Source organism: Mustela nigripes, unplaced genomic scaffold (assembly GCF_022355385.1).
Source record: "Mustela nigripes isolate SB6536 unplaced genomic scaffold, MUSNIG.SB6536 HiC_scaffold_148, whole genome shotgun sequence".
Taxonomy (NCBI): domain Eukaryota; kingdom Metazoa; phylum Chordata; class Mammalia; order Carnivora; family Mustelidae; genus Mustela; species Mustela nigripes.
In genome coordinates this window covers 6,286,750-6,314,490 of record NW_026739562.1, presented here as the reverse complement: position 1 = coordinate 6,314,490, position 27,741 = coordinate 6,286,750, and the positions used below count along the sequence as shown (strand labels likewise).

General features: G+C 43.3%; 1 protein-coding gene across 1 annotated transcript in view; it reads right to left on the bottom strand.

The window, feature by feature from the left end:
- The window catches only part of LOC132008356 (exostosin-2), a 140,383-nt gene that overhangs the window by 46,605 nt on the left and 66,037 nt on the right, over window positions 1-27,741 (bottom strand). The window contains exons 8-9 of the mRNA XM_059386872.1: window positions 23,206-23,337; window positions 133-322 (exon numbers count right to left, since the gene is read on the bottom strand). Of these exons, the coding sequence (XP_059242855.1) occupies window positions 133-322; window positions 23,206-23,337 (322 nt within the window). The remainder of the gene's footprint in view (window positions 1-132; window positions 323-23,205; window positions 23,338-27,741) is intronic.

Below are 27,741 nucleotides of genomic sequence, written 5' to 3'. Positions count from 1 at the left end.
GACAAAGCAGGACAACTCATTTAAACCTAAGGATGCAAATAATTTGGCCATCCAAAACCCAATCCAGCTGAGAGCTGTGCTAACACCCAGACCACGCCTTTCCTGAACAGACCATTTTCCCACTCTTCTTACCTTCTGGGGGGTTTTTATTCTGGTTATTCCAGACGACCAGCAGCTTGGATAGACTGGGCACCTTGGACACCTCGGTGATGACCCGGAAGAGGCTCTCCACTCGGTCATACGTGAGGACGATGGCAGTGAAACCTTGCGACTGTGGCGGGATCAGCGGGAGGAAGAGTGGGTTGCTCACGCTGCTCCACTTCTGCAAGGCAACAGGTTCATGTGGGTCAGCGAAGGATCTAGTCACCATGGGGCGGATCTCTTTTGCAATGTTGTCCATAAACCAGGATGTGGGAGATTTAGTGACTTTAACATGACCAACCCAAGAGCTAAAGCAACTATTCAGTCTTCTTTTCCCCAAAACTTGTATTGACTCTCTTTAATTAACTTGAGCTATGAAGTCACCCAAGTAGGAGCAGAGAATTTTTGTAGCTGAGAAGAGATATCTAGTTAAACACAGCAGATTAAACTCGTACATTGAGCTCCATTCTCTCCTGAAGCCAACTCAAGGGACAGTAGATACAAAGTACAAATGGACAATGACAGTGAAATGAGAGAAAAGACACAACAGGGATGAGCAGTATCGACGGGCTTCAGAAAGACTAGGAGGGACCAGAGAAGTGGTAACAGAGCAGGAGAACGAGGGCAAAAGCTAAGTAGCCACACAGAGGTGCCAACAAAGGAACCAAGTCCAAACCGTTGAACTCCACAAAGGCTCAGAAATCAGCTCAGCAGGAACCTGGGGTAAGAGAAGGGGCAGGGTTGAAAACAGGAAGGCTGGTTAAAAACATGTATAAGGAGCAGAGAGACCCAGATCCACAAACCTCTGCTTCACGCAGCCACTCAGCCAGAAAACTCCTCTTGCTGCCCACCCCTACAGGAGCGGGGAGGCCTATTCTCTGAGGAACTGAAGCTCTGGGCGTGGAAACATGGCCACAGCAGAGAGGAAAATGGCAGTCAAAGTCTATCTTGGGAACGATGACCCACCTGCCCTCCTTCCCCTCAAAGTCCCCAAACACTGGCAGCCATCGGCCTAGATTCCCCCTCCACCATTGGACAGTGACACCCTAAGCGCAGGAGGCTTGTCCTTGCACCCAGAGCTGCCTTCCAGTCGGGTTTTCAGTGCTTTGCCGGTAGTTATAAACAGATCCTAGAATCAGTCGTCTCAAGAACATCTTCAGCATAATGACAGAAACCAAACGAACAAATAGAAAAAGAGGAACTCAGAGGACACAAGAGACAACAGAAGACGCAGAAGGAAATTAAAACAACATCAATGACAAATTATATTCTCAGGAAGAAAATTTTATCCATGAAATAAGAATAAACTGCTATTTTTATTTTAAAAGATCTATCAAAGAACAGGAAAGAACTCTTGGACATTAAAAATAGAATAGCTTAATTTTTTTTTTTTTTTAAAAAGCAGGATTAAAAGAAAAAGGTAATCTATTCTAGTCTTGTGAACAAAAGGCAAAGATGAAAAACAGCTCAGAGAAAATGAGAAAATCCAGGAGGTCCAACATCCACCTAATAGGAGGTTCCTGAAAAAGAAAACAGAATACAGAAGAAACAAGACTATCAGAGAAATTAAATAAATTATTGGAACAAAAGATAGAAATGATGTGAATTTTCAGATTGGAAGGGCCCAATAGGTAATTAGCACATTGAGTCTGGAAGAAAAAAAAAAAAGACAAAAAGCAAAACAACAGAAAATCTATCAAAGCACATCATTTCTGACACTGTGAATAAAGAGTGTGAATATACAAAATGCCTAAATCTAGGTGACGAGTTCTAGGTGTGAGTTCACTGTACATTCTTGCAACTTCTCTGTAAGTTCAAAATTTTCTCAAAATCAGGTTTAAAAAGTAATGAAGGAAACTCAATTTCTTTGCTTATCATTAAAACATTAAGTACATTTCAATGCGGTGATACAAGCAAAAATGTTTTTGTACTGATAATAAGATTAAAACATTTTCATGTTTTTTTAAAAGATTTTATTTACTTATTTGACAGACAGAGATCACAAGTGGGCAGAGAGAGAGAGGGAGGAAGCAGGCTCCCTGCTGAGCAGAGAGAGCCCGATGCAGAGCTCGAGCCCAGGACCCTGAGATCATGACCTGAGCCGAAGGCAGAGGCTTTAACCCACTGAGCCACCCAGGCGCCCCAACATTTTTATATTTTTAAACAGCTTTTTGGAGATATAATTAAATGTTTTTGGTATATTATGTAAGTTTTTAAAAACTGTGGTAAAATAATGTGAAACTTGCATTTTAGCCATTTTTAAGTATATAGTTCAGTGGTGTGAATTACCTTCACATTTATACGTTATTATGTGAAAAGCCCGGGACCAAACTTCATCTCTGCTAGAAGGTGGCTGGACACGAAACATCCTACTGTTACTCTGGCCGCTTAGTCTCCCGTCCTCTGGGATTCCCAAGGTCCCCCATCAGCCTCACCCTTATCACTGATGGACACCCATCACCACATAGAGGACAACAGCTGTTTGCCAGATGTAACAGTGTGGGACAGGAAATGTACACAAACACATGGAATACACATGGGATGGGAACTCAAAGAGACTGAATGGGATTCCAGGAGTCCTAATGTAATCAGGATATTAAAGCCAAAATGTCCACAAGAGGCCATAATTAGATTTCACAGCCGTGAGACACAATAAGAAAGGCTGACTTTGTTTCCATGACCTCATGCTTTGACTTTAAGCTGCAGGGTCAGGAACGTACCGAAATTTTAGCACTGGTACCCTAGCATCTCATCACATTGGTAGGACCCCCTTTTAGTTATCTACGCCACAGCTTATTTCTCATACCTTCCTGACCTTTATGGAGACGAAGTCAGTAAGCAGCCCCGTGCTTCAGTTACAGCTAACCCCGAAAGTGCAGTCTCTCCGCCGTCACCATCCCAGGCCGGTCATTCACTCCTCCCCACACAGTACTCTCTTACACTTGAAAAACACCATTTTAAATGAAAAAGACACAAAAGCCGAGTTTCTGAGGTGCTGTAATGTGTGTGAAAGCTTTACTGAGCACCTAAGTGTTAGGCGCTAAGTGTCATGTCTCATCTGAGCTGCCCAACAACCCCCAAGCCAGATATGGTTATTCTCGTTTTACAGAAGATCAAACTATAGGCTTAAACATAGTGAATGATGCCTAATCCTTTGCTTCACCAGTCAAAAAAAGAAAGAGAGAAAGAAAGTCAGAAGGGAAGGGAGGGAAGAGAAAATGACGTGATGATGTTCAAGGTCTGGCTTCCGAACACCGTGGTGGAGGCCATGGCCCACCCTTGAGCCCTCCTGCCCTGAGTCCCAGGTAGGTACCGCCATTTTGTAAACTCTGGAAACCAGAACTGTGGGGAATGCCAGAGTTTATTACTTCTAACTCTTCTCTGAGACAAAAATGCTGGAAGTTCTTTATCCTTGATAATCATGTGTGGGCCAATAAGCCAGAGATCAACCCAAACACTATGACTTCAGAAGGTACATGGAATAAAACTCACCGAATATATAACACTGACACAAAGGAAACACATAAATTAAAAAAGGTCAATACGCCTCTAACGCAGAAGGAAAAACTATTAAAACTCCAACAAAATGGGGTCTGTTCTTCAGGAGAAATGGGGAATGCCAACACACTTGAATGCCTGTATGACATTAAAAGGAGAGGAAAGTTCCCTGAGAGCCGCGAAGCTTGGTTTCAGAAAATGAATCCCTTGGAATTTCAACGGAGGCACCCCCTGAGGGGCATCAGAGCTCTGATTTCAAGGCACTGCCAGGAGAAGGAACCAGAGTCTCTGGCAAGATGACCGATCTGTTCTCATCCTGTTTGCCAGCTCTGTCCGCGATTCCGATGACTGTGGAAGGGAAGGAGGGGAGGTAGGAATGGGTGGGTGGGAAGCAGACAGTTACTTGTCTTGGTGCTCAGTTTTTCCACACTCCTCACTTGCATACCAGATAGGGCGTGAAAACTGGGGAAGCAGAAAAGGCAGCATCAAGGGGAGACAGAGGAGGCAAAGGAGCATAACAAGGTCTGAAAAACCAACACTTCCCGTAAAAGGCAGACGTTGAGATGAACACAGACGTTAACACAGAAGCCGCTGAGCATCTGTTTCCTAGGACACAGGCCTGGTGCTCTACTGCAGGATGTGCCGACGGGGTGGAGGCAAATGACTTCAAACAGTGAGTCGGCACATTTGGGGTCAGTTTGGGAATCACGTGTCTTGAACATAATTTCAGGCTCTTTCGCTTACCAGCTGTGTGACCTGGGCGAAGTACTTAACCTCTCTTGCACCTCAGTGTCCATAACTGCGATAATAACGACTACTTTTCCTGATATGAGATATAATAATAATAATAATTTCTAATAATGTTAATCAACATTTAATTATGATTTCTTAACAAGCCAGAAGTTGTTAATGAAAGTAAATAGTTAGTAGATGGAAAGTACATCACACTACAAGCACAGCTGGTAAATGGTCACCTACGGCTGATCCTGCAGGAGTAATCGTTTCTCTGGGCTTTCCTTTCCACGGTTCCTACAAGCGGGAGGGCAACCATGAGGTCTCTTCCAGCAACAAGTTTGAATGACTTGTTGACTTATCATGACTTGACCTTATCATGATTCAAGGTCCTAGTTTATCTGGATTCTCTACCTCTATTTCCTCTCCAAATACACTGTTTTTATTTTCACAGTTTCCTCTTTTCCTTCCTGTTCTTTATATTTTATCTCGAGAGCTCCAAGACAGCAAGAGCCGTAGCTGTTACAACAGCTTGTACTTAGCCAGTGCCCAGCACCACTCAATAAAAACATGCTCGAGAATGGGTAAGTTAAACCCCATGACCCAGGCAGGTCCTGCTCTTTCTGTCCTCTTTATGTACAGATGTGAACAGGTGAGGTACATGCAAATAAGGGACGCCATGAGTTCTGAATGTAATTTCTAACTTAGTTCACTCATTTTAAAGCACCTACGAGAACCTCAGTGGGCCAACTATTCCAAAGAAGGGCAGGATGGGGAGAGTCCACAGAGAGTTTGCATTTAGACCCTGCCATGTACTAGTTCTGTGACGTGTAAAGCTCCTCCTGTGTTGATTTCCTCATCTGCAAAACGAGGACCATGATGGCACGCGTCTCCCAGGGCGACGTGACAAATGAGGTCGGCCCACGAGCGATGAGCGCTCAGCACAGAGCTCCGTGAACCGTACTTTACACCAAATACAAAATCGCCCAGCTCTCTCCATTCGTATTCTTCTTGCCTGCCAGAACACCGGTGTCACCAATTCAACAATCACCCCTACCGATCGTATTTCTGGTGCACTTCCTGAGCTCATACGGGTTCACCTGGAAGAGTCTCACGGATGCCGGGACAAACACAGCCTTCCCCCTCAACATGCTCGTCATCTGGTGGGGCAGACAGCTCAGTGAGATAACCAGTCCTGGCATAGGTATTCCAGTCCTATGGGAGTGTAAAGGTCTACACAGCAGTCTCGCCCCCTCAGAGGAGATGAGGAGGGCCCGCTGCATCGGTCCAGCGTCAGTGGGCGAGTGCTGGCAAACTGAGTGAGCATTCTTGCTAAGACCCCTTCACCAGATCCGGAGAGAAGGAAGGAGAGCGGGAAATGAGAGGGACCGGCCAGGCCGCCAAGGCCACAGCGTGAAACGCCTTGAATGGGGGAAGGTTTTGTAAGTCACATGATTAGCTTTCCACGGATTTCTTTCGTAACTTTCTTTTCCCGAGTATTGTTTTTTCCGATAAGTGAAAATGGCTAACTTTATGTTCTATTTCAAAAGGTCAGAAAGAGGAAATGCTGATCTGCAGCTAGGTTTCTGTGCCAATTGCTTTTCCCCTCCTTGAACATAATCCCATTTGCCTTTGGAGCACAGTGACAGCGTGGAGAAAGGCAGCTTTAATTGGGGTATGCGCCTTCACACAGACACTCCACTCCACTGGGGTAAGGTCAACAAACTAACCCCCAGAGAAAAAAACTTAGCGGAGAAGGACATTTCAGAAACAGCATTTAGTCACCTCTGAAATACCTTTAAGAGCTACCCCCTGCTGGCTGACCAAAGAGAGTGTCTACAGTCTGGGACCTCTTGACCCCACTTTCTGCAGGAAATCAAGCAAATTTAAACCTCCATAATTTACTCAAGACTCTGACTTCTGCCAGGGAAAAGGCAAACAATGCTGGCAATTAACTCCGTTGCCTGATTAGATCTCCATCGTGGCAAGACAGGGCATGAAACCAGGCACCCAGCGCTGGTGACCCGAAAAAAAAGGCGAAACCCACTTATTACAGCTGCACCATCTGCATCTTGGCTATCGATACCACTCTCAAACCTACACAGTGCAACTGTTCACTCCAAGATGGGAGGAGAGGTATGCATCATTCTGCCAGAACACTGGCAGTTGGCCAAAATACCTTGTCCATCTCTCGCCCATCCTCCCGAACTTCACTTCTCACTCCCACAACAGATATTCATTATGGAACCTTCAATAAGAAATCCAGATTGTTCAACTGCAGTCACATAAAAGCAATCCACAGTAGCTACGACAACTGTCAGGTCACAATCCTAGCTTTTGTATTGCTTATTCTGGAAAGCTCTGGTGAATGAGCGAGCAGTGAGCAGACTAAGTAGAGAGAGAAAGTCGTGGGTTTGGGTTTCAAGGTGCCTCATAGAAAGGCCCTGGGAGGCTAGGCGTAAAGTCAACTTGCAGGGCAAAGTTCCTTCAAGAAAGAAACTCAAACTAGGTGTGCCTTTGGCAATCTCCCACAAAGTAAGTTGTCTGGACCCTTCTTACAATCTTGCTCCCCCCCCCTTTTTTTTCCTTCAGTTGAAAGGTCACAGTAGCCCTATATGAGCTTAACCAAAACCATTCTAGCCAAGGTCACCTACCATACAGACAGTGGAGAAGATAGGAAGCAAATGGCCTTTGCTAAGCATCCTAAAATGTTCTTGCTGAACTACTCGAGGATTATAAAATCAAGAGTGAGAAAAACCACATTCCATTACCAACTAAAGGGCTCTTTCAACCTAAACCAACCAAATTCCAGACAGAAGAACTCAACCTCAAAGAAGGATGGTTCAAAATTTAATTCCTGTTATGCACCATATCAGAGATATTTTTTAAAATGTCACCACGTATAAATTCATGTGACAAGAAGAGCACTCAGCATCCCAGAATGAACCCACATTTCATTTAACTGAAGGTGTCTGCCTGAGCAGAAAAGTGAGAATTCAGAGGAGAAAGGAAGGCAGGAGAGGACAGGCTTGATATACAGAAGCTTTTGAGCCCCTGGTAATGAGGAGCCTTACCTATCCCTACCTTGATAGAAAGGGCAGTTTTCCTGCTTGTTTTGAAGTTATCAGCCCCTACCTCAATGTGGTTTCAATTATGAATTACCAGACTAAAAGGAGGGAAAAGCTTTGATTTATTCTTTTTTGCTCCAATTATGCATGATGTGTTTCCACTGAAGATTTTGAAAAGTATTTCATCATGCCTCTCATCCTGAAGTGGTCAAAGGGCAAAACCAAAAGGAGTTAACCCTTCCATTTCTCCTCTAGGTTCAAAGAGACTCCCTACCCACGGATCCGGGGCAGGGCCTCCGAAGCAAACCAAGCCAGGAAAGGGTTAAGCATTAGCATCATATTACTAACGTGCATAAGGGTGGTGTCCCCTGTCCAAAATGGTGAGATGATATTTATGTTAATGGTTACTGGGAGATTTGAAAGGGGCAATCAGTAACGTGGCCCACGTTACCTTAACCATTAAGCCTCTACGGCCCCAACTACTGGCAGCACACACTCTACTGGGCCTGCATGGCCTTTAGAAACCGGAGAAGCACAGAGACCCAAGGCCAGTCTTCAAGCAGGCGCTCTTAGATCAAGGGAGAAAAGATTCGGCAACAAGTCAGAAGTTTACTCGTTGCGCTCTATCTTTAACTCATTCCACCCATAAAAAAGAACTGATGCTTCACAAAAACAAGGATAACACCATAGCTAGATCTCACTGACTTCCCACTAAACAGACACATGACAGATGAAGAAAATCAAAGGCTAGAAATCCCCTTCGTGCTGCGGATTAACTAAGGGAGATACTAAGTTATCAACTTAGAATTCCTATAACTCACTTAGAGTAATTTGTTCATAAATACATTTTCTATATGGTGGAACTGGAATGAGCCTAACCACATCTGGGTGCACCAGGAAAATAGGGACTGTGACTCGCTGACATCCAAAGAAATTGAGCCAGAGACATAACTCAGGGTCACAGGAGCATGGGGCAAGCGATTTCTACCATTAGTCTGCCTTTTTCTTCCAGGGAAGTTTAAGGACTTCTCTTTTTCTTTGGTGTACCTCAGTTTCCTTATGATGATCCTGCTTGTGGTTTCTAGGTCTTGCCGAATCTGAGGTCTGGTATCATTCAACAGTTCTGGAAAGTTCTCAACGACTACCCTTTCAAAGCACCTCCTTCCTCCCTCCCTCCCCCTCCCTCCTTCTCTCTCTCTCTCTCTCTCTCTCTCTCTCCTCCTTCTGGAACTGATTAGACCTTGCCCCTCCATTCTCCGCATCACTTCACTCTTCTGTCGCTTTGAGCTGCATCTGAACAATTTCTTTGAATCCAACAATCTAATCTAATCCAATAATCAAAGTCCTTGAAGATGTGTTTCTGCTGGTTCTCACTCATGATGTCTCCTCATTTCTGTATGATCTTACGGGTTTTAACTGTGAGCTGCTCATTTCCTTAGATACTTTATTTGTAAGAATTATATGAGACCCAGATTGAAGACGAACTACTCAAGAGAGGGTCTGTGTCTACTTCTGCTGCTTCCTATCAATTCAGGGCCACTTCTAATGAAATTCTCCTCAGAAGGCTTATCTGGACCACACAGTTGTATGAATTGGGACAAGAAACCATGTGAAGGTGGCTTCTCACTGTAGTTATCAGCAGAAGGGCCACTACAAAAGCTATTTCTCTTTACCCTTACAGTAAATATCTAGACTTTTAGTTTCCTGGCTTCTCCAGGAAGCTCTTTTTTGAGTCCCCAACTTGCACAGGCCACAGGCTTTCCATCCCACTCCCGTGTCCCACTCTCTAGAGCAAAAGCTCCAGGTCATCAAACTGTGAAAATCTCCATGGCAAAAGCTGACTCTGGCTCCTACTCACCTGCCAGGACACCTGGTTCCACTTTGTTTTCTGACTCACTCACTTTGTGAGTCAACAAATACCTCACTTTCAGGCTCATTTGGCCAAGGAGTAACGCTGCTCTATAATACTTCATTCAGAACATTAGCCGTTCAGTCAGGAAGATCATTAAGCGTGTCTTGTCCATCACAAAGCCAGTGACAGAAGTCTTTCTCTAGTCACACTGTTGACCTAATTATTTGCTGTTGTGTTCCCTATTTAATTGGGGTGCCAAGTTTGTGAGCCAGATAGAAACACGAACATACGGCAACATCTTCTAACAGATGGAATGATGGACTTCCGACTCCATGTCCTCTTTTATGAGATCGAATGATGGGGAGATGGCTCTTAAGTAAGTCACACTTTCTTTACCTGTAAGAATGAAGCTAACAGAATGTTCACTCTTGGGGTCTTAAGTACTGAGCAATGGAAAATACATGACAGGGCCTATCTGGAAATGGAAACAAACACAAGACCGCTGTCCCGTGAATTTCAATTTTCCCCACCAGGGTTCTACCCGCTTCCAAAATTTGTTTCCATGTGATAAAACCTTATGTTAACAAAACTTTTCTTTTTACAGTGCTACACCACTTCCAAAATTCTTCCACATATGTTATTTCATTAAGCTCTCATAATAATCCTGCAAAGTGAGTAAAAACCCCATTTCTCAGATAAGGATAACAAATTTTGAAGCACAAGGTCAAGTTAATAAATGGCTTTGAACCACAAGGTTTGATTCCAAAATGTCCTTTTCAGTGGTCTTGATTAGTCCTTGGTAATCAGCCACTACGCTGCACTCTTCTCCTAAAGCAGTTATTAACCCTAAACCCATCCTACGGATGAGCGGTGTGCTACAAAGAGAGATTCTGTAAGCAACCTCAAGTCACTGGGCTCATCACCAGGAGAGAAGGGATGAAAATGTGCAGTTCAGGAATTTCTGAGCTCTAGTTAGCTTACTGGAGACTCACAGGTTAAATCCATCTGAATGCCTCTCTAAAAATTCCAGCTATTATCTGAGTTTCAGCTACTTAAATTTTTCCTTTATATAACACTGAAATTCACATTTGGCTAAATGCCTGCCCTCTTCTGTAAAGCCAAACTACTGTCAAGAAGAGCAGGAAGGGTTGCCACTGATTGCTTTTCAGGTAGTAGAGGAAAAAGTTGACATTTCATCCTCCTCTTGGTTGGAAAGGAAGCCAATCATTTATAAGAACCCTTGTCTGGCCGCGGCTTCCATCAGTGGGATGGACAGAAGCCAGTTAAATGGCTCAACATAAGCCATATTAAAAGAATTTGGAATGAGCAAAGAGTGGGTTCCATATGCTGATGCTTTTAATAATTCATGAGTTCTATCAGTCTGCAAGTAATAAATTTCACTAAACATGTCTACGGTAAGATAGTTTTAAGATATTGTTAATCAATTAAGTGGGTGAATACAAAAAAGTAGGGGCAAAAGTAACACATCATTGATTTTTATTGGTTCCTAATTCGATATAGTAAAAATAACAGCTTAGCTGCTTGATAGGTCAAAAGATTTATTTTTAGGACATGGTCTTTAAACGCATAACCATCATCCCTAGATCTGTTACTTGAAAAGTATACTGTAAACTCTTAAAAGTTATGCTTTAATGAAAAAAACAGTGATTTATTTGATTCAAATAAATAAGGCTGATCTATCATCTGAAGTTTTCAAGAATGTCAATGGTGAAACTACCACTTCTCATGAGAGGTAATACACATTTCCAATTTCATCGGACTCTCCTATAGTTGGAATAGTCTGATAGTTGGAAAGAGAGTTTTATTCTCTGGCCCAGGCATAAAAATGTTTGCCAGCCAGCTACGGTATGGAGGAAGACTTCACCAGCTTGGTAAACAGAAACTCTTGAAAAAGATGAAGTTACAGCTTGTGGCATCTAAGCACAAAACACCAACACGGGTACGGCCTAGAAAACCAAACCTTCTGTGTGGTTCGGAGCTGAGAGGAGTACAACACCATCATTCAAGCTGATACAATTTGGAAAGAACAACCTCTACAATGTAGTAATTTCTGAATTCTTAATTTCTCTGGAATTCAAGTAAGGCATATGCTTAGTCTCCTCTGTCTTATCTCTGCTTCCTCCTGCAAAAAAGGAAAGGCATGAACCTATGAGGGAAAAAGGAGACAAGAGTGGACGAGAATTCAACACATCTTGGGAGGTGAAACAGATGACGTTTCTTGCTATCCAACACAGAGAAATGTAGGATGAAATGTAACAAAACTTCAGAATATATAGCTGAGGCCAGGGGACATGGGAACTCTGAGGCACCAAAGATGAAAAAAAAACAGCAATCAGGAGCCGAACACACAGGAGGGACTGGCACTGTGGAACCCTGAGGAAGGCAGAAGTAGTTTGCTCTTGGTGCCACATGGGTTTAAGGTCCACGCCAGAAGAGAGGGACAATGGCTTTGGGCACAGTACATGAGGGAACTAGAAGTGGGACATATACACAAAGGCAGAATCCTTCAGTGAAAAGGTGGTCCAGAATGTCATCCCCTCATAGATGGAGGCAATAAAAAACACTTATCTTTTTCAACCTGAGTTTGAGTTGGGGTGCTTCCAATGGAGACCAGCCCTCACAGAGGTTTGGGGTTTAAACAAAATCACCGTCCATAGTATGGAAACCTCCTATGAGAAATTAATGTTAAAAACTGATTTATCTCCTGGATAACTTTGGAACACCCAGCAGAAGCCAAAACAAACAAAGGAACAAGAATGAGCAAACCCTCTGGAGTAACACCCCATAGCCCAGGTGGCAAAGATTACCACAGGAAACCTTACTGAAGATGAACTCACATCCCAAAATTATAAAACATGTAAGGAAACAAAGCAACAAGAGCAACAGGCAGTTAGAAAAACGACAGGAACAGACCTTACAAGAAATTTAAAAACGGATCGCAGGAAAAGATCAAGTATCTCAAATAATTATAAAAGGATGAACTTTAAAATACACAGTTTTTAAAAAGACGCTCTGAAAAAAAAACCAGGCAGACAGATCTGAAAAATAATTAAACTGTTTCTAAAAATAACCACTGAAATTTAAATCTCAATGGATGAGTGAAAAAGAAATTAGTCACAGCTGAAGAGAACAGCAAAATCGATGTGAAACAATTACCCAGCGTGTAGTACAGAAAGATAAAAATGTGGGAAACGTGAGGGAAGAAAAACCTGAGAGACATAACAACAGGATGAAAGAGGTCTGACATACGTTCAACAGGAAAAGGAAAGATTTGTGAAAATGACAGATAATATTCGAAGAGAAAACAATGGAGAATTTTCCAAAACTGATTAAAGACATGAACTCTCAGGTCAAAGACAAAATAATTACTCTCAAAAGCAGATAGAAAGTGGGAATTACAGCCGTTCAGCAACCACTACAAAAACTGATTTGGGTGAGAAATCGTCAGTAGAGGCGACAACCAGCCAGGCAAAGTTTAAGAAGGAGCAGGGCATGTACATGGTCTCAAAGCATTTCCCCATTTGAGACGATGCATTTGAGACATATAATTTTTGTGATATTCCAGTCAAAAAGGCATAATTTGAATTTCAACAATTTTCAACTGAATGCATAAATTGATACAAAAGCATGAGACAAACCCAAATCAAGAGATGTCGAGAGACATCTTACAAAATAACTAACATGTTCTCTTAAACAGTATCAGTGTCGTGCAAGGCAAAGACTGAGAAGTTGTTCTAGAGTAAGGAGACATGGCAACTGGTGTAACACATGGTCTGGCTTTTTTTTTTTTTTTGCTATAATGGACATTAGGATAATTGGCAAAATCTACATAAGGTCTATAGATTAAATAATATTATATCAATGTTTATTTCAGATAACTTTGATAACTGTACTGTCATTCTTTATGAGAAGTATTTAGGAGTAAAGGTGTGTCAGATCTGCAACTTTCAAATGGCTTAGGAGAAAAATAAATATAAACGTGTACACATACACAGAGAGAGAAAAGAATAAAGGGAATATAGTAAAACATTAACATTTGACAAATACTGTATAGCATGTACAGAAACTCTCTGTACTATTTTTGCAACTTTCAGTTTGAAATTATGTCAAAATAAAAAACAGAGAGAATTTTAGGGCTGTTTAAGCAAACAAACAAAAGGCAGAGCAACATAAAGTACCAAGAGAAACAAACAAACAAACAAAAGCTAAGCTTTTCAAGGATGACTAGAAGACTCAGAAATTGAAGGACTGGAGGGACTAGGGGGAGCCTGGGTGGCTCAGTCGGTTAAGTGTCTGTCTAAGCTCAGGTCATGATCTCAGGGTCCTGGGACAGAGCTCCACGTTGGGCTCCACACTCAGTGTGGAGCCTGCTTCTCCCTCTCCCTCTGCTCCTCCCCACCCTCGTGTGTTCTCTTTTTCTGTCAAATACATCAATAAAATCTTATGTGGAACATAAGGAACAGCATGGAGGACATTAGGAAAAGGAAGGGAAAATGAAGGGGGGGGGCATCAGAGGAGGAGACAAACCATGGGACACTATGGACTCGGGGAAACTGAAGCTTTTAGAGGGGAGTGGGATGGGGAGATGGGTGAGCCTGGTGGTGGCTATCAAGGAGGGCACGGATTGCATGGAGCCCTGGGTGTTATACGCAAACAATGAATCATGGAACACTACACCAAAAACTAATGATGTACTGTAATGGTGACCAAAAAAAGCAAAACAAAATGAAACAAAATAAAATAAAAGAAATTGGAGATAACAGGTGTCCCAGAAAAAGGGACTCTGAAAACAGAAATAAAGAACATTGGTTCCAAGATCCCTTAAGCTGACAGGCCCAGACAAGCCAGCGCTCTGCCTGTCCTCCAGTCCCTGCTGCCACCTGAGCAGGAGAAGGGAAGTTTATTCCCTGGAGAAAATGAATTAGAGGGACTCCACAGTCAGATACCCAAGCCATGGAAAGCACAGTGAGGCAGCACACAGAATACAGTGGATTAAGTGATCATGTATAAACGAAGAATGAGAATGTGTCTCCTCCTCCCCCATTCAGCTCCTCGGGTGCTTGCAACCCAGACATTACCCATGCTCCTCCACTCACAGAGGCAGACAGATTACCCTCTGGACCAATGAACCAATCCAACAGATACAGCCCATGAACAGTGACATCGGGTAAACGACTGGGTCCCCATCCTATTAACTGATGTAAAGCTCACCAGTTGACAAGCCTTACAGAGAACTCCCAATCAGCTTTCAGCATCGCACTTTTAAGTAAGACTGCTGGAAACATCAGGTATTTGAAGAAAGTTGCCAATATGAAAGAGAAAATGAACTGAAGAAGGAATCCAGAGGAAACAAATGATACACGGAACTAAAGAAAAATCAAAACAAAATCACAGTATCTTCAGAGAGAGAAAGAAAGAGAGTACCGTAGTCTTACCATAAGAAAAGGAAGCTACAGGGGCACCTGGGTGGCTCAGTCTGTTAAATGTCTGCCTTCAGCTCAGGTCATGATCCCAAGGTCCTGGGATCAAGCCCTGCATCAGGCTCCTTGCTCAGCGGGGAACCTGCTTTTCCCTCTCCCTCTGCCCGCCACGCCCCCTGATTGTGCTCCCTGTCATATAAATAAATAAAATCTTAAAAAAAAAAAGAATAGGAAGCTATAAAAAAAGATCAATTAGAAATCAAGAAAAGGGGGAACAAGGGGGGGCTCAGTGGATTAAGCATCCTACTTTTGATTTCAGCTCAGACCATGACCTCAAGCTCCTGGGATTGAGCCCTGAATTGGGCTCCATGCTTAGCAGGGAGTCCCACTTGAGGATTTTCTATCTCCCCTCCCTCTGCCCCTCCTCAGCTTGCACATGCTCACTCTCTCTCTCAAATAAATAAATAAATCTTTTATAAAAAAGAAATCAGGAAAAACTAAAAAATTGAAAGTAGACAAAATTTCTTGGGGTGCCTGAGTGGCTCGGTGGGTTAAAGCCTCTGCCTTCAGCTCAGGTCATGATCCCAGGGTCCTGGGATCAAGCCCTGCATCTGGCTCTCTGCTCGGTGGGGAGCCTGCTTCCTCCTCTCTCTCTGCCTGCCTCTCTGTCTACTTGTGATCTCTCTGTCAAATAAATAAATAAAATCTTAAAAAAAGAAAAGAAAGTAGACAAAATTTCTAATCAAAAGAAACGTTAGAACATAAAATTGAGTAAATACCTAAGAAACCCAAACAAAAAGATTACTGAAATAAAAAGAGATGATAAATAGAACAGAAATGATAAGGAAAATAAGGTTCAATCTAACACATTCATCATTTAGCTAACAGAAGTTCCATAAAGAGAAAAAAGACAAAACATGGGAAGGAAAGAATAAAAGATATAAAACATGAAAATTTCTTAGAACTGGAGAAGAATTTTCAGCTTAAGAGGGCCTAAAGCAGTATCCACTGAACAAAAAAACCACTCATACCAAGGCACATCATAAAATTTCAGGACACAGAATTTCCCAAGAAGATAAAAATATCACATAAAAGGATCAGGAATGGGGCGCCTGGATGGCTCAGTCATTAAGCATCTGCCATCGGCTCAGGTCATGATCCCAGGGTCCTGGGATCAAGTCCCACATTGGGCTCTCTGCTCAGTGGGAAGCCTGCTTCTCTCTATGCTACTCTCCCTGCTTGTGTTCCCTCGTTCTCTCTCTCTCTCTCTGTCAAATAAATTTTTTAAATCTTTAAAAAAGGGAGGGGGAATCAGGAATGACATCTGACTTTATGAAATTAAAATGGGAAATTTCGAAGGCAATGGAGTCATGCTTTCAAATTCCTAAAGAAAATCCACCTCAACCAGAAGACTACACTAGTCCAATTATTACTCAAATGTGAAATAAACACATTTTCAGACATGAAGATTATCTCCCCATTGTCCCTTTCTTCAGAAGCTGTTGGAAAAAATAAACCAAAGAGGAAGATGTTACACCTTGGAAACAAGGAATCCAACAAAGGAGAGGACAAAAAAGAAATTCCCAGAATCACAGTGAACTGAAAATTTAGGATGACCACTGCATAGGAGACCCAGAGAGCAATCAATCCAGACTGGAGCTTAAGATGAATCACTATAGGAGAAAAGGGAGGGAGGGGGAGAGAGAGAAAGATGGAGGGAAATCCTATAGTTCACCTATGCTTGACCATTTACTCTTTTGTTGGAAAACCAAGTAAAAATCAATTAGCGACAGAAACGTGGGAAACTAAGAGGGGAAAAAAAAAAGTAGTTATTAACTCCCTGAAAAACAGAAAGTTGTACAGGGAAAAAAAAAACCACAATCATGGTTTAGCACTTCATTCAGCTAAAAAACAGTACTTATACAGTTCTAATAATAATGCACATAATAAATATGGCTTTAATGAAAAATGGTGATACAGTCCTACCGGAAAGTTGGGAGAAATGAAATATGTAAAGAAAGAAGAGAACAAGAGAAAAATTGCTGACCCAAAGGAAGTAAAAAGATAATGTGTATGATTGAGAAATTGAAAAAAAAAAAATTAGCACCCTAAGCCCTTGATGCGGAGATAGGAAGATAAATCCCAGAGGAAAGCTAGAAGAGTTGAAACCAGTTGCCCCTTGGGAACAGGCCTCAGTTTTAGATGTAGGCTTTATTTTACCATTTGAATTTTTGAACATTACATGTGTTAAGCTACACAACTTTTAAAAATGTAAAAGTAAGAAATATAACTGAGATGTTATAAAAAGAGAGAACCATGGGCACCTGGGTGGCTCAGTGGTTAAGCCTCTTCCTTCGGCTCAGGTCATGATCTCAGGGTCCTGGGATGGAGCCCCGCATTGGGCTCTCTGCTCAGCGGGGAGGCTGCTCCCCCCACCCCCCGCCTGCCTCTCTGCCTACTAGTAATCTCTCTCTGTGTCAAATAAATAAATAAAATCTTAAGAAAAAAGAAAGAACCAAAGATCAAGAATCCACCTCTAGTTAGAGCAATGGTTCTACTCTGCACCAATCCATTCATTAGAATACACCCAAATATTCATTAGTTGGGAGGCACATAACTACCTTAGGATATTAGAAATGAAAACAAACTTCAGTATCCTGATGTGATAACATCCAGAAGCTACATTATCCTGGTAACTTCTGCTACCGAGTCATGTAAGCAGACATGAAGAGAATTAAGTGGCCCCCCCAAAAAGGAGAAAGGGAAAATGTGCTCCTAAGGGATGGCTGGGGCACGCGCCAAGGATGACTGTGCCAAAACACTCAGTATGCTCTTCAGCCCGCTGCCAGATCAAGCTTCCGCAAGACTCCAGAAACCTATTCTAGTCACTGCCCTCCGACCAGCCGTGTGATGTAAGGAAGCAGTCAGGTGTTGACTGAGGAAAGCCAGAGCCATAAAGCTCGTCTCTACGGAAGCCCTGGAGGGTGAGACTGCATCCGGGGAAACCAAGCGTGCTCACTCACCCTCCGCCTCCCCCGCAGCGGCTAGGCAGGGGTGCAGGGGTGCGTCCCACAGGTGTACGAGTTCCCAGGAGGAAGAATGTAGGGTGTTGGTCCAAAAGCTCTAAGTGACACGGTCACCTCAGCCACACCTCCAGGCTCATCTCTTTGCTCTCCTTACACATCCTCCCCCTCTGGGCCTGGCTTGTGCCCCAGGCTTTTCCATTTTCTAGCTGACCATCAGAGTCAGCCAAGGTGTTTGCTTGGGGCCCCAGATCAAGCTCTTTGGATCTTCCCGCATCTCCCCAGCCACCGACCTGACTCAGCTTTCTTTACTCCCTGGCTACTGACGGTCTCAGCCTTTCTGGCTTGTTTCCACAGAGCAGTCCAGTGGCAAAGTCTACACAAGGCAAGTGCTGGAATTCGTGGCCGTGTACCGGAGCCCTTGAGTGACTGAGATCCTGCAAACGCGATACCTCTAAAAAGAAGCCTTTGAAGAGTTTACGTGTATGTACTTAAAATGCAAGCTTAACTTTCTAAATTCCATACATACTTTAGTCATACCTAGGCAGTGGGAGGAAGAAGGGGAGAAATCAGCCCAGAAGGCCTGCTGGGGGCGGGGTAGGCTTTCAAATGACAGAGAAACATTCCACAACCTGGAAGGTAAAGGGCACGGAGTGGAGTTAAACAGACTGTCCGCGCGCTAGCTCCTCAGCCCGGAGCCCTCTCCTGTGTACTCAAGCTGGCGCTTCTTCAGCCTGCGGACTGACTGACCGCTTGGCTGTGCTCACCACTGCGTGATACTCTCAGCTGCTCGTACAACCCCAACACTGGTGAGTGGGGGCTGCCGCCTGAACATTTCAGTGCAGCCAGCCCGGAGTACTTCATGTGGCAAGACAGATGCCCTTGGAGCCAACTCTGGATGCTTCGGACCCGGGTCGGGGGTCCAGAAGAGGAAACGGACAGGAGGAGAGGGAGTGCTTTCTCCGGTGGGTAAGTCAGGACACACACAGTGAATCAATCCCGCATCAAAGTATGGTCCCTGGCCTAGCGGCACCAACACCATCCAGAAGCTTGCTAGAAATGCAAATTCCAGGATCCCACCAGGCCCACTCAATCCGTGTCTTAACAAGCTTTCCAGGAGATTCTGATGCGTCCTAAGTATGCACTCACCTCCCTCAGAACTTAATGGGGACTAAGGGCAAGCTCTGCCACTGGGGACCCACAGCTCTGACTACCCCTGCTCCTCACGGCAGCACGAGCCCTTCAAGTGCCCTAATGCACACTCCCCCCTTGAGAGCCCTTGTGGAGGCCGGCACGTGTAGCTCCTAGAAGCCCAGCTAAGGATACACTCCTCATCTGACGTCTGGCTCACAACTAAGTCATCCCTCTGGCTAGATTTTACAGGAATAAGCTCTCACCTTCCAACCTCTTTCTTCCACAGGGTGTGATAATCCATTTTAAGTCACTTCCCCATTTTCCTCATCAACTTTTGTCAAAGGTCATGCGACCCCTGCTTTCTCTCTCCTTTCTGCTCTAGGTCCAGTATGGTCAATGCAGAAGTGGGAAAAATCTGCAGGCTCTTCATTAGTGTTATCGAGGATAGCAAATCCGAAAAAATACTAGGTAGTATCCATCAAAAGGGAATGGGTAAATAAAGTTACAACATATTAATAAGATGGGGTACAATCTTCTAAATCATATCGTAGAAACATGAGCAGGGAATATATTCTACTCTCCAATGTGATTTTAGAGCTATATTATACTGAGTTTTAAAAAAAAAAAAACTGTCAGGGGCGCCTGGGTGGCTCAGTGGGTTAGGCCGCTGCCTTCGGCTCAGGTCATGATCTCAGGGTCCTGAGATTGAGTCCCGCATCCGGCTCTCTGCTTAGTGGGGAGCCTACTTCCCTCTCTCTCTCTCTCTCTGCCTACCTCTCTGTCTACTTGTGATCTCTCTCTGTCAAATAAATAAATAAAATCTTAAAAAAAAAAAGACTGTCAGTAAGAGGATATGGTTTTGGTGGCACATATCAGAAACCAAAAATTTACAGTTCTTGGCCTACTGCGTCCCCATATCACACTGAATGCTCACTTGCCTCCGTCTCTGTCCTCCAGATGTGCTCACATTTGGCAGAGAACCAAAGGTAAGACAAGAGAGGGTGTCTGAGCAGCTCCCCCACTCCATGAGCGATGCCCAGATGTGTGGAGGAGCCTGCCACAGGTGCGACCAGAGGTCACATGAACGTTAGAAGTGATACAGGTGTGGAGTATTTGGGGAGATGATAGTTTTGCTGATATCTGCAAAAAAGGGAGAAAAATCAAAGCACGGAGAGACCAAAAAGGCAGTGAAATACAGGCACTCTCGCCCTAAGGAACTATGAAAACTAATCGGTAAAAGCAAACTTGTTGTCCCCGCATAGGGAACCTTAACTTGCTGAGGAATTCCTTCCAAAGACAAGAATCAAAACAAAGGGCCGATCTCTCCAAACTAGACAGATCTGCTACCTTACGGTTATGCTCAAGAATTATTTTGCCAACTTTTTCAAGTTCTGAGACTGTGACACAATGTGGTTAATGTAACCTGCCTAGTGGCCCGCTAGAGATAGAAATGCCAAGTGTCACTGGCAACACAAACACTTGGTTTCCGCAAGCCCTCACTCTCTTCAGGACCTATACACACACAGGGGTCCTCATTTTTTTTTTTTTTAACATTAAACCAAGGCAGCAATATTTGGCAAAATCGGACTCTCCTGCCCTCACCCCTTCCTCTCTGCTCCGAACAAGCGGAGGATGTGGCTGGCTGGAGGCCCTTAACAGTGTTGCTCTGGAAACACCAGACCATCCCTTGATTTACTGACTAAGATCCACACCTACTCCCACCTCAGGGGGTCTGATATTGTAAATTTGATGGAATCTAGAAGGGAGACTCCCCTACAGGTTGGGCTCATAGTAATCACTTCGACAGTAGGTTAAATATTTCCAAAGGGGAGGGGAAAAGTTAACTACAAATAAATCAGCACTACTCAGTCCTCCTGTCAGTTGCCTTCACTGAAGATGCGGAAATGTATAACCCGCTGCTTTAACTCAGGGCGCTCAGCACCTGAGCTCCTAGAAACGTGGTGAGCACTAAATTAGCCTGAAAAGAACACTTCAAGAAGTTAGAGAAAAAACAAATTTTCCATTTGCATATCCACATTTCAGCTTTTTATACTTACGTTCTTTCCCAAACTGACAGTCCAGCACTTTGACCACATTAAAACACACCTATTTCAAAGCTACAAATTTTTATGTACTCTTTTCTCTTGGCCCATAGTCTTATGAAAGACAGGGAACCCAAATTCCAACCATTTATTCCTATTAGACTCTTTCCACACCTTCTGGCTAGGTCACGGCCATCCCATGTGTAAGCATTCTCCTGCAGAGGAACGGGGTAGCATTCTTTGTCTCAAGCTTATTCCATATACTTGGAGTAGTGGAAATGTTTCAGCCCAGAGGAGAAAGCTCAAAAGCTCCTATAAAACTCCATAAGCAAGTCAAGATAATCAGACGACCAGAAGGTAGAAGGTAGCGGGTACTCAGTTAATATCTACTGAATAAATAAATGCCTAAAACAAACTAAAATTTCAATATGACCAATAAAATACAAATAGGCTTGGTAACTGTACTCCAGGAGAAACCGATGGAGATACTGACCTTCCACTTGAAAAACACACACGTAAGACCATTTTTTACCAAGCAGATGAACATAAACTCAAGTACCTAGGTAGGGTTAACTGAAGGCATGGAGAGATCAAGTAACCTAAATGTTATTGGGAGAACTATGAACTGGTAGAGTATTTTCAAAGGGCAATTTACTAGTATCTCTCAATATTCAAAATATGTGTATTTCTCAGCTGAAATTAATAACATTCAAAATGTGTATATTTTTCAGCTGGAATTAATTTTATAGTTATATTCCTATATTTATGAAAACATAGAAATATATGTCTTTTATATTACTATTGGAAAATAGAAAAAAATGAAAGCAATCTAAATTTCTATCAGTAATAGATCTGTTATGGAAGACAGACCTAAACAATGGAATCCTTTCTAGTTATCCTTACCACAAAAGGATACCTCTACAGAACGAAGTGGAAGTTAAGTCCAAGATCTAGCCTACTAAAGTAAAACGGCAAGGTGCAGAACAGTATGTGTAACAGAATCTCATCTGTGCTCCAAAATTATATACTTAGGCTTATATATGAATAGAAACATTCTGGAAGGTTAGCTCCAGTAACGGATTCAAGGGAGGAGATGAACAGAAGAAAATGTTCCCTTAAGCACAATAAAAAGGTGTTCCTTGTTGTTGTGTTGGATTTTACCACAAGCATACATTGACTTCCTCTCAGGACAACCCATTTCAAGAAGTGTCCTGGCTCCTCCCAGCGAGGGTGCCACCCTGGCACTCTGGTCACCACTCTATTCCAGAACATCGCATACTACGTGGTCTACTCACTGACTTCCCACATTAGCGGAGAGGTCCTCTGAGGCGAGGGACTTGGCTGCTTTTTCTGCATGCCCAGCACCTAGTGGGGTGCCTGACACACAGTCACCCCTTAGTTAGGACAGGAGGGTGGAAAGGAGGGTCCTATACAAAGATTAACCAAGCGGCTAAATACATTCTATTGAGAGAGGGTGGGATCAGGAGACCAGGAGGGCTGGCCTGAAAGACAGCATGGACTAGAATGAAGAATGGATTCAAGTCTAGCTCTCTCACGTGAAAGCCTTGAGGCGTGTGAACGAGGCCGGAAGGTACCTACAAAGCAGAACCACCAGGCCCAGAGCTGCAGGCACTTTCCGTGAGATAGAAGGTGTGGCCACTGCCACAGTCCCTACAAGGCCACAAAGGCCTTATGACTCCTTCAAGCAAGGAGAAAGCCCTGAGACCAACTTCTGACCATCCCAGCTCTCTGCTGGAAACACCCAGGGGCCTCAGCCGGTCTCGAGCAAGTCCGGACTGTGGCCATCTATAAGGCCTCGAGATCACTTCTGCGGATTACTTTCCTCCCACGGTGATGGCTGCGATCACTGAAATCATCTATATGAAACACTGAGCACAGTTCCTGGCTGAGCCGAAGCTCTCAGAATATAAGCTATTATTATCAACCGCTTATAGAATCTTTTCAAGAATTCTAAGCATTACAACTGCAGAAGTCATCAGCAAGGGTCTGATTTCCAACAAGAGCCAGGCTGCCCCATTTATCTCTGCAATAAATAAGCTTACTGTCTTCCCAAGCACGTTCAAAACAAGCCGGAAGCTGCTGCTTCTGTGTGTCTTACTTGTGTTATCATTTCAAAATTGAGCTGACTTTGTCAGCTAGTACAGGCTCATCTCAGAAAGCCAGTATTTAAATAAACTTTACACAGCACGTTTCTCCTGCCCCATCCTCACACCTGGACCCCGGCTGCCATGGTCGGCACCGGGATTCACTCACCACAGTGGGCGGGTCATTCCACTCTTCATAGGAGAGGGCAGCATAGGGATAGATGCGGTCGTTGATGATCTGCAGAGTGGCCAGGGCGATGGCTTTGATCGACTGGAAATACGCTTCCCAGAACCACCGTGCCTGGAAAGGAAACAGCATGTGCTCAGTGAGCAAGACAGACACTTGGAAGTGGAAGAACTCGGTGCCCTCTCAGACGCAACTCTGGGTCTGGGTAATTCCGTTATTCCCGCAGGGAGAAAGCCGACGGCAAACGCTCCCTGCTGCTCCTGCCAGCTGCAGGAGAAGAACGCATTTATCAAACGCAGCCAGAACAGTGTGAGCAAATGAAACGCACCCTGGATTCAATCTGAGTAAAAGAGAAACTGTGTCTTGATGAAAGAGACAGTAAAAGAGAAACAGTAAAAGAGAAACTGTGTCTTGATGAGAATAACTCAATGTCATACCAGAACAAGCTATAGTCCTTTTTTTGATCTATACATCAAGTGCATAAATCTTAAGTGTACAATTCAACAAATGTTTAGGTATACATACTCTTATAACTACCACCAAGATAAAGACACCAAACATGCCAGCACTCCCAGAAGAGTCTCTTCTGCTTCCCAGGCACTTTCCCAATCATCCGAGAGTAATCGTCATTCTCATTTCTATCGTGCCTGCTACTGAACGTCATACAAGCGGTATCAAAACTGTTTTTACTCCTTTGCAGCTGACTTCTTTTGTCAACACTTGCAACGTTTGAGTCAGGTTTTGGTGTCAAGGTCATGCTGGCTTCTTAAAATGAGTTGAAAAGTGTTCCTTCCTTTTCTATCCCCTGAGAAATTTTAGGCAAGGCTGGCATTCCTTCTTTCTTGAAAGGTTTAGAAGAATTCACCTAAAAGCCATCTGGGTTAGGAGCTTTCTGGTGTGTGAAGGTTTTTGAAGCATGGATTAATTTTCTTTCACAGACACAGGATTATTTTAATAAGCGTGTTGGTTTCAAAAGTATGATTTTCAAGGAATGTGTTCATTTCATCTACATTGTTAAATGTACTGGGCTCAACGTGTGCTAACATCTACTCGGTGCCTGTGGAATATATAGTCATATACCTCTTTTCATTCCTGATATTGATAATCTGTATATTTTCTTTGTGTTTGCTCTAACCAGATATTTATCAACTTTACCAATCTCTTCAAAAAAAACCGATGCTTGGTTGTTGATTTTCTTTATTGTACTTTCTTTCTTTTTTTTTTTTTTTTTTTTCCTACCTTGTTCCTTTCTGTTCTTACATTTATTTCCTTTCTTCTATTTTGGGGGACTTTAATCCATCTGGCATTTGATTTCTTGAGACTGACATTTAGATTACGAATTTTAATCTTTCTTCATTTCTAATGTATGTTTAAAGCTACAAATTGGCCCCTACGCACCATTTTAAATGTGTCCTACACGATCACATATCATTTTCATTATAACTTAGGTAAAACAATTTTCTAGAAGTATACGGTTTAATTTCCAAACATTTTAGGATTTGCTGTTTATCTTTGTTGCTGACTTCTACTTTGGCTGCACTATGGTCAGAGACCATGTGTTATTTCAAAACATTGCCCTTTATTTCTCTGTCTTCGTCATGCAGCAGGTCCACTGTGATGTACTTAGGTGTGGCTCTTTGGATTTATTCCTCTGAGGATTGTCGAGCCTCTTCACTTCGTGGTTTTGATGTCTTTCACTATTTTTAGAAAACTCTCAGCCAGTATTTCTTTAAATATTGGTTCTGTCACACTCTATTCTCCTAGGACTCTAGATATACATACAGAAATGTTTTTACCACGCCCCATATGTCTCTTAATCTCTTTTCTGCGCTGCCATCTGGGTATATTTTCTAGTAATTTTTCTCCTGGCTCAATAATCTATCTTCTGTGTGTGCGTGCATGCGTGTGTGCGTGTGCGCATGTTTATGTCTGTGTGCGTGTGCCTGCTTGCATCTAAACAGCAGTCTAGACCCACATATTGACTTCTCAACTTAGTTCATATATTTTTAGTTACAAAATTTCCTTTTATCCATCTATTTATTTATGTGTGAGAGACAGAGAGAGCACAAGCAGGGGGAGCGAAAGGCAGAGGGAGAGGGAGAAGCAGGCTCCCCACTGAGCAGGGAGCCCAATGCAGGGCTCAATCCCAGGACCCCGGGATCATGAACTGAGACAAGGGAAGACGCTTAACTGACTGAGCTACCCAGGTACCTCACAAAATTTCTACTTGACTTAATAAAAAGCAGATTTCCTATCTTTGTTAAAATTCCCTTATTTTATTAAGCATAGCTCCTGACTGATAACCCTAATATCCGAATCAACTGTGGGTCTCTTTCTACTATCTGTATTTACTCTTCATTTTGGTCATTTGGTTTCCATTCCTAGCATACCTCTTAATTTTCTTTGGACACCAGACACTCTATATTAAAAACTGTAAAGGTTCTGTATATACAAAATTATCTTCCTCCTAAGTGTAACATTCTTCTGGAAGACACAGAGAATGCAGTCAGACCACTTTAATCCTATCAGTGGCTGGTGTTAAGCTTCGCTAGGGCCAACTTTTTTCCACTTTCCCTTACTCTTGTAGTGTGGCCTTTTGGGGCCCTCGGACAAAGCCTGGGATGTCTACCAGGACCCCTCTATCGCGGCAGGCCCTGAACACCAAACTCCCTCTCACCAGCACTATATATGGTTGCTAGAATGTTTGCACAGCTTGTCAGGCTCCCAGCTGCTGCTTTCTGCAGGGAGTCGTGGAGTCTTACTCTGATCCCGTGCACCTCAGGAGCTGGCAAACACTTCAAGGGAAGACTGCATGCCCAGTTTTTGCTTACTCTCCTGTGGTTCCCATCTTCCTGAATTTTGTCATTCAAGTCCTGGATACTTTGGGGTAGCCCTTAATTTCAACCTCTCAGCCCTATGAGACTGCTACTTTCCAATAGGGCTCCAGATGCCCAGACCGTGATTTAGAAAGTGCCTGCAGGGGAAAGGCCAAAGGAAACAAGGAACTCAGCCTGCTTTCCTTCTCTCAGGAGCCACAGTCCCTTAAGCACTGACTGCCCAGATTGCTCTCGAATGCCTCTATATTATCTATTTTAATAAGCTTTTATCCTTTTTTTTCCCCCTGGCTGGACAGTTACTCTAATACTAGCTACTCTGTCACAGCCCAAAACAGTCTTTTGAAAGAAGACAATCTCTTATCCAAGCAGAGTTTGGATTCAGTCCCCAAGAAAGCAAGATGTTGGTCTCGGTGACCTGTCTGTCCAGCTTCATTCTGACCTGTGATTCCACTCAGAATCAGCAGCTATAAGGATTTCTGCAAGGGAGCAAACATGTGAAAAACAGAACATGAAAAGTTCAAAATATAACTGAAAGAGGTGGAGGAAAAAAGATACTTTCTGGTTTACACCTGCCAACTTTGGTTCTGTTTCCCAGGCAAGTCCTCCATTCATGAGGGAAAGCCTGGGATGATGCCCGCTGAGGTGTGCGATGACTACTTTCTCCACTAAGAGTAAGAAAGAGGCAAAGCCTCACAACGAGGGTTTCTCCTACTCAAAGAAAAGCTGACCCAGATTTAGCTACCAAGGGCATCTGGCTGATGCCATCCTGTAGTGTGCCATCTGGGTACGGCCCGGTGGCTGGCTGCCTGCCACGGCTTCTTAGAAATACTCCACTCACTCCAATCTCACCCCTGCTCAGTCATGTTGCTGCTGTCCTGCCTGTCATCTAGCCAAAATAGTGACATTTTATGAGACCTGAAAGAATCTATCTTCCCTGTGAAAACTTTACTGATCGCCCCCAAACACCAACAATCTCTCCTTACCAGGAAATCCCACAGCACCGACAGCCTTTCTTTATAGGTTATTCTGCACATACTGTTCTAGAATTTTCTTGTTATTTCGGATGACCACTTTTCTCTCTTCCAGCTAGACTGCAAGTTTCCTGGATGTGGAAACTGGCTTTTTTTTTTTTTTTTTTTTTTTAATTATTAGCATCCTTGGAGATGTTAGGATGACCTGTGCAAATATATTTCTGTATGCACAGTCTCATTTGCTCTTCAAAACCAGCTTGTCACTTACCAGGGGCAGTTCCATTTTCTGTGCAAGGAAACCAAGATGCAATGATGTTAAGTGGCCCAGTCACAGCTCAAACCCAGGCTCTTTCCCCCTCCATTCTAGAATACAGGGAGTACCAACCACACTCCAGTTTAGGAAAGGGTCCTTCCTTAAGAAATTAAAAAGGTGTGAAAGTTCACTAAGAAGCATGAGCCCACACATAAACACACACATCTTAAATAGTTACCCCCTCTCTACCCACATGGGTCCATCATTCTGTTCTTTCATTTTAAATCAGATTCAAATGAAGCCACATTCAAACTTAAGCATTCCAAAGCTTTATGTTCATGCTTAGTCACAATAGAGACAGCAGCCTTTGGGATTTACAGGAAACAATGATTGGTAACAAACCACCTTGCACGCCGGCCAGAGGCACAATTGTAGGACAACGCTTCTAATTTAAGAT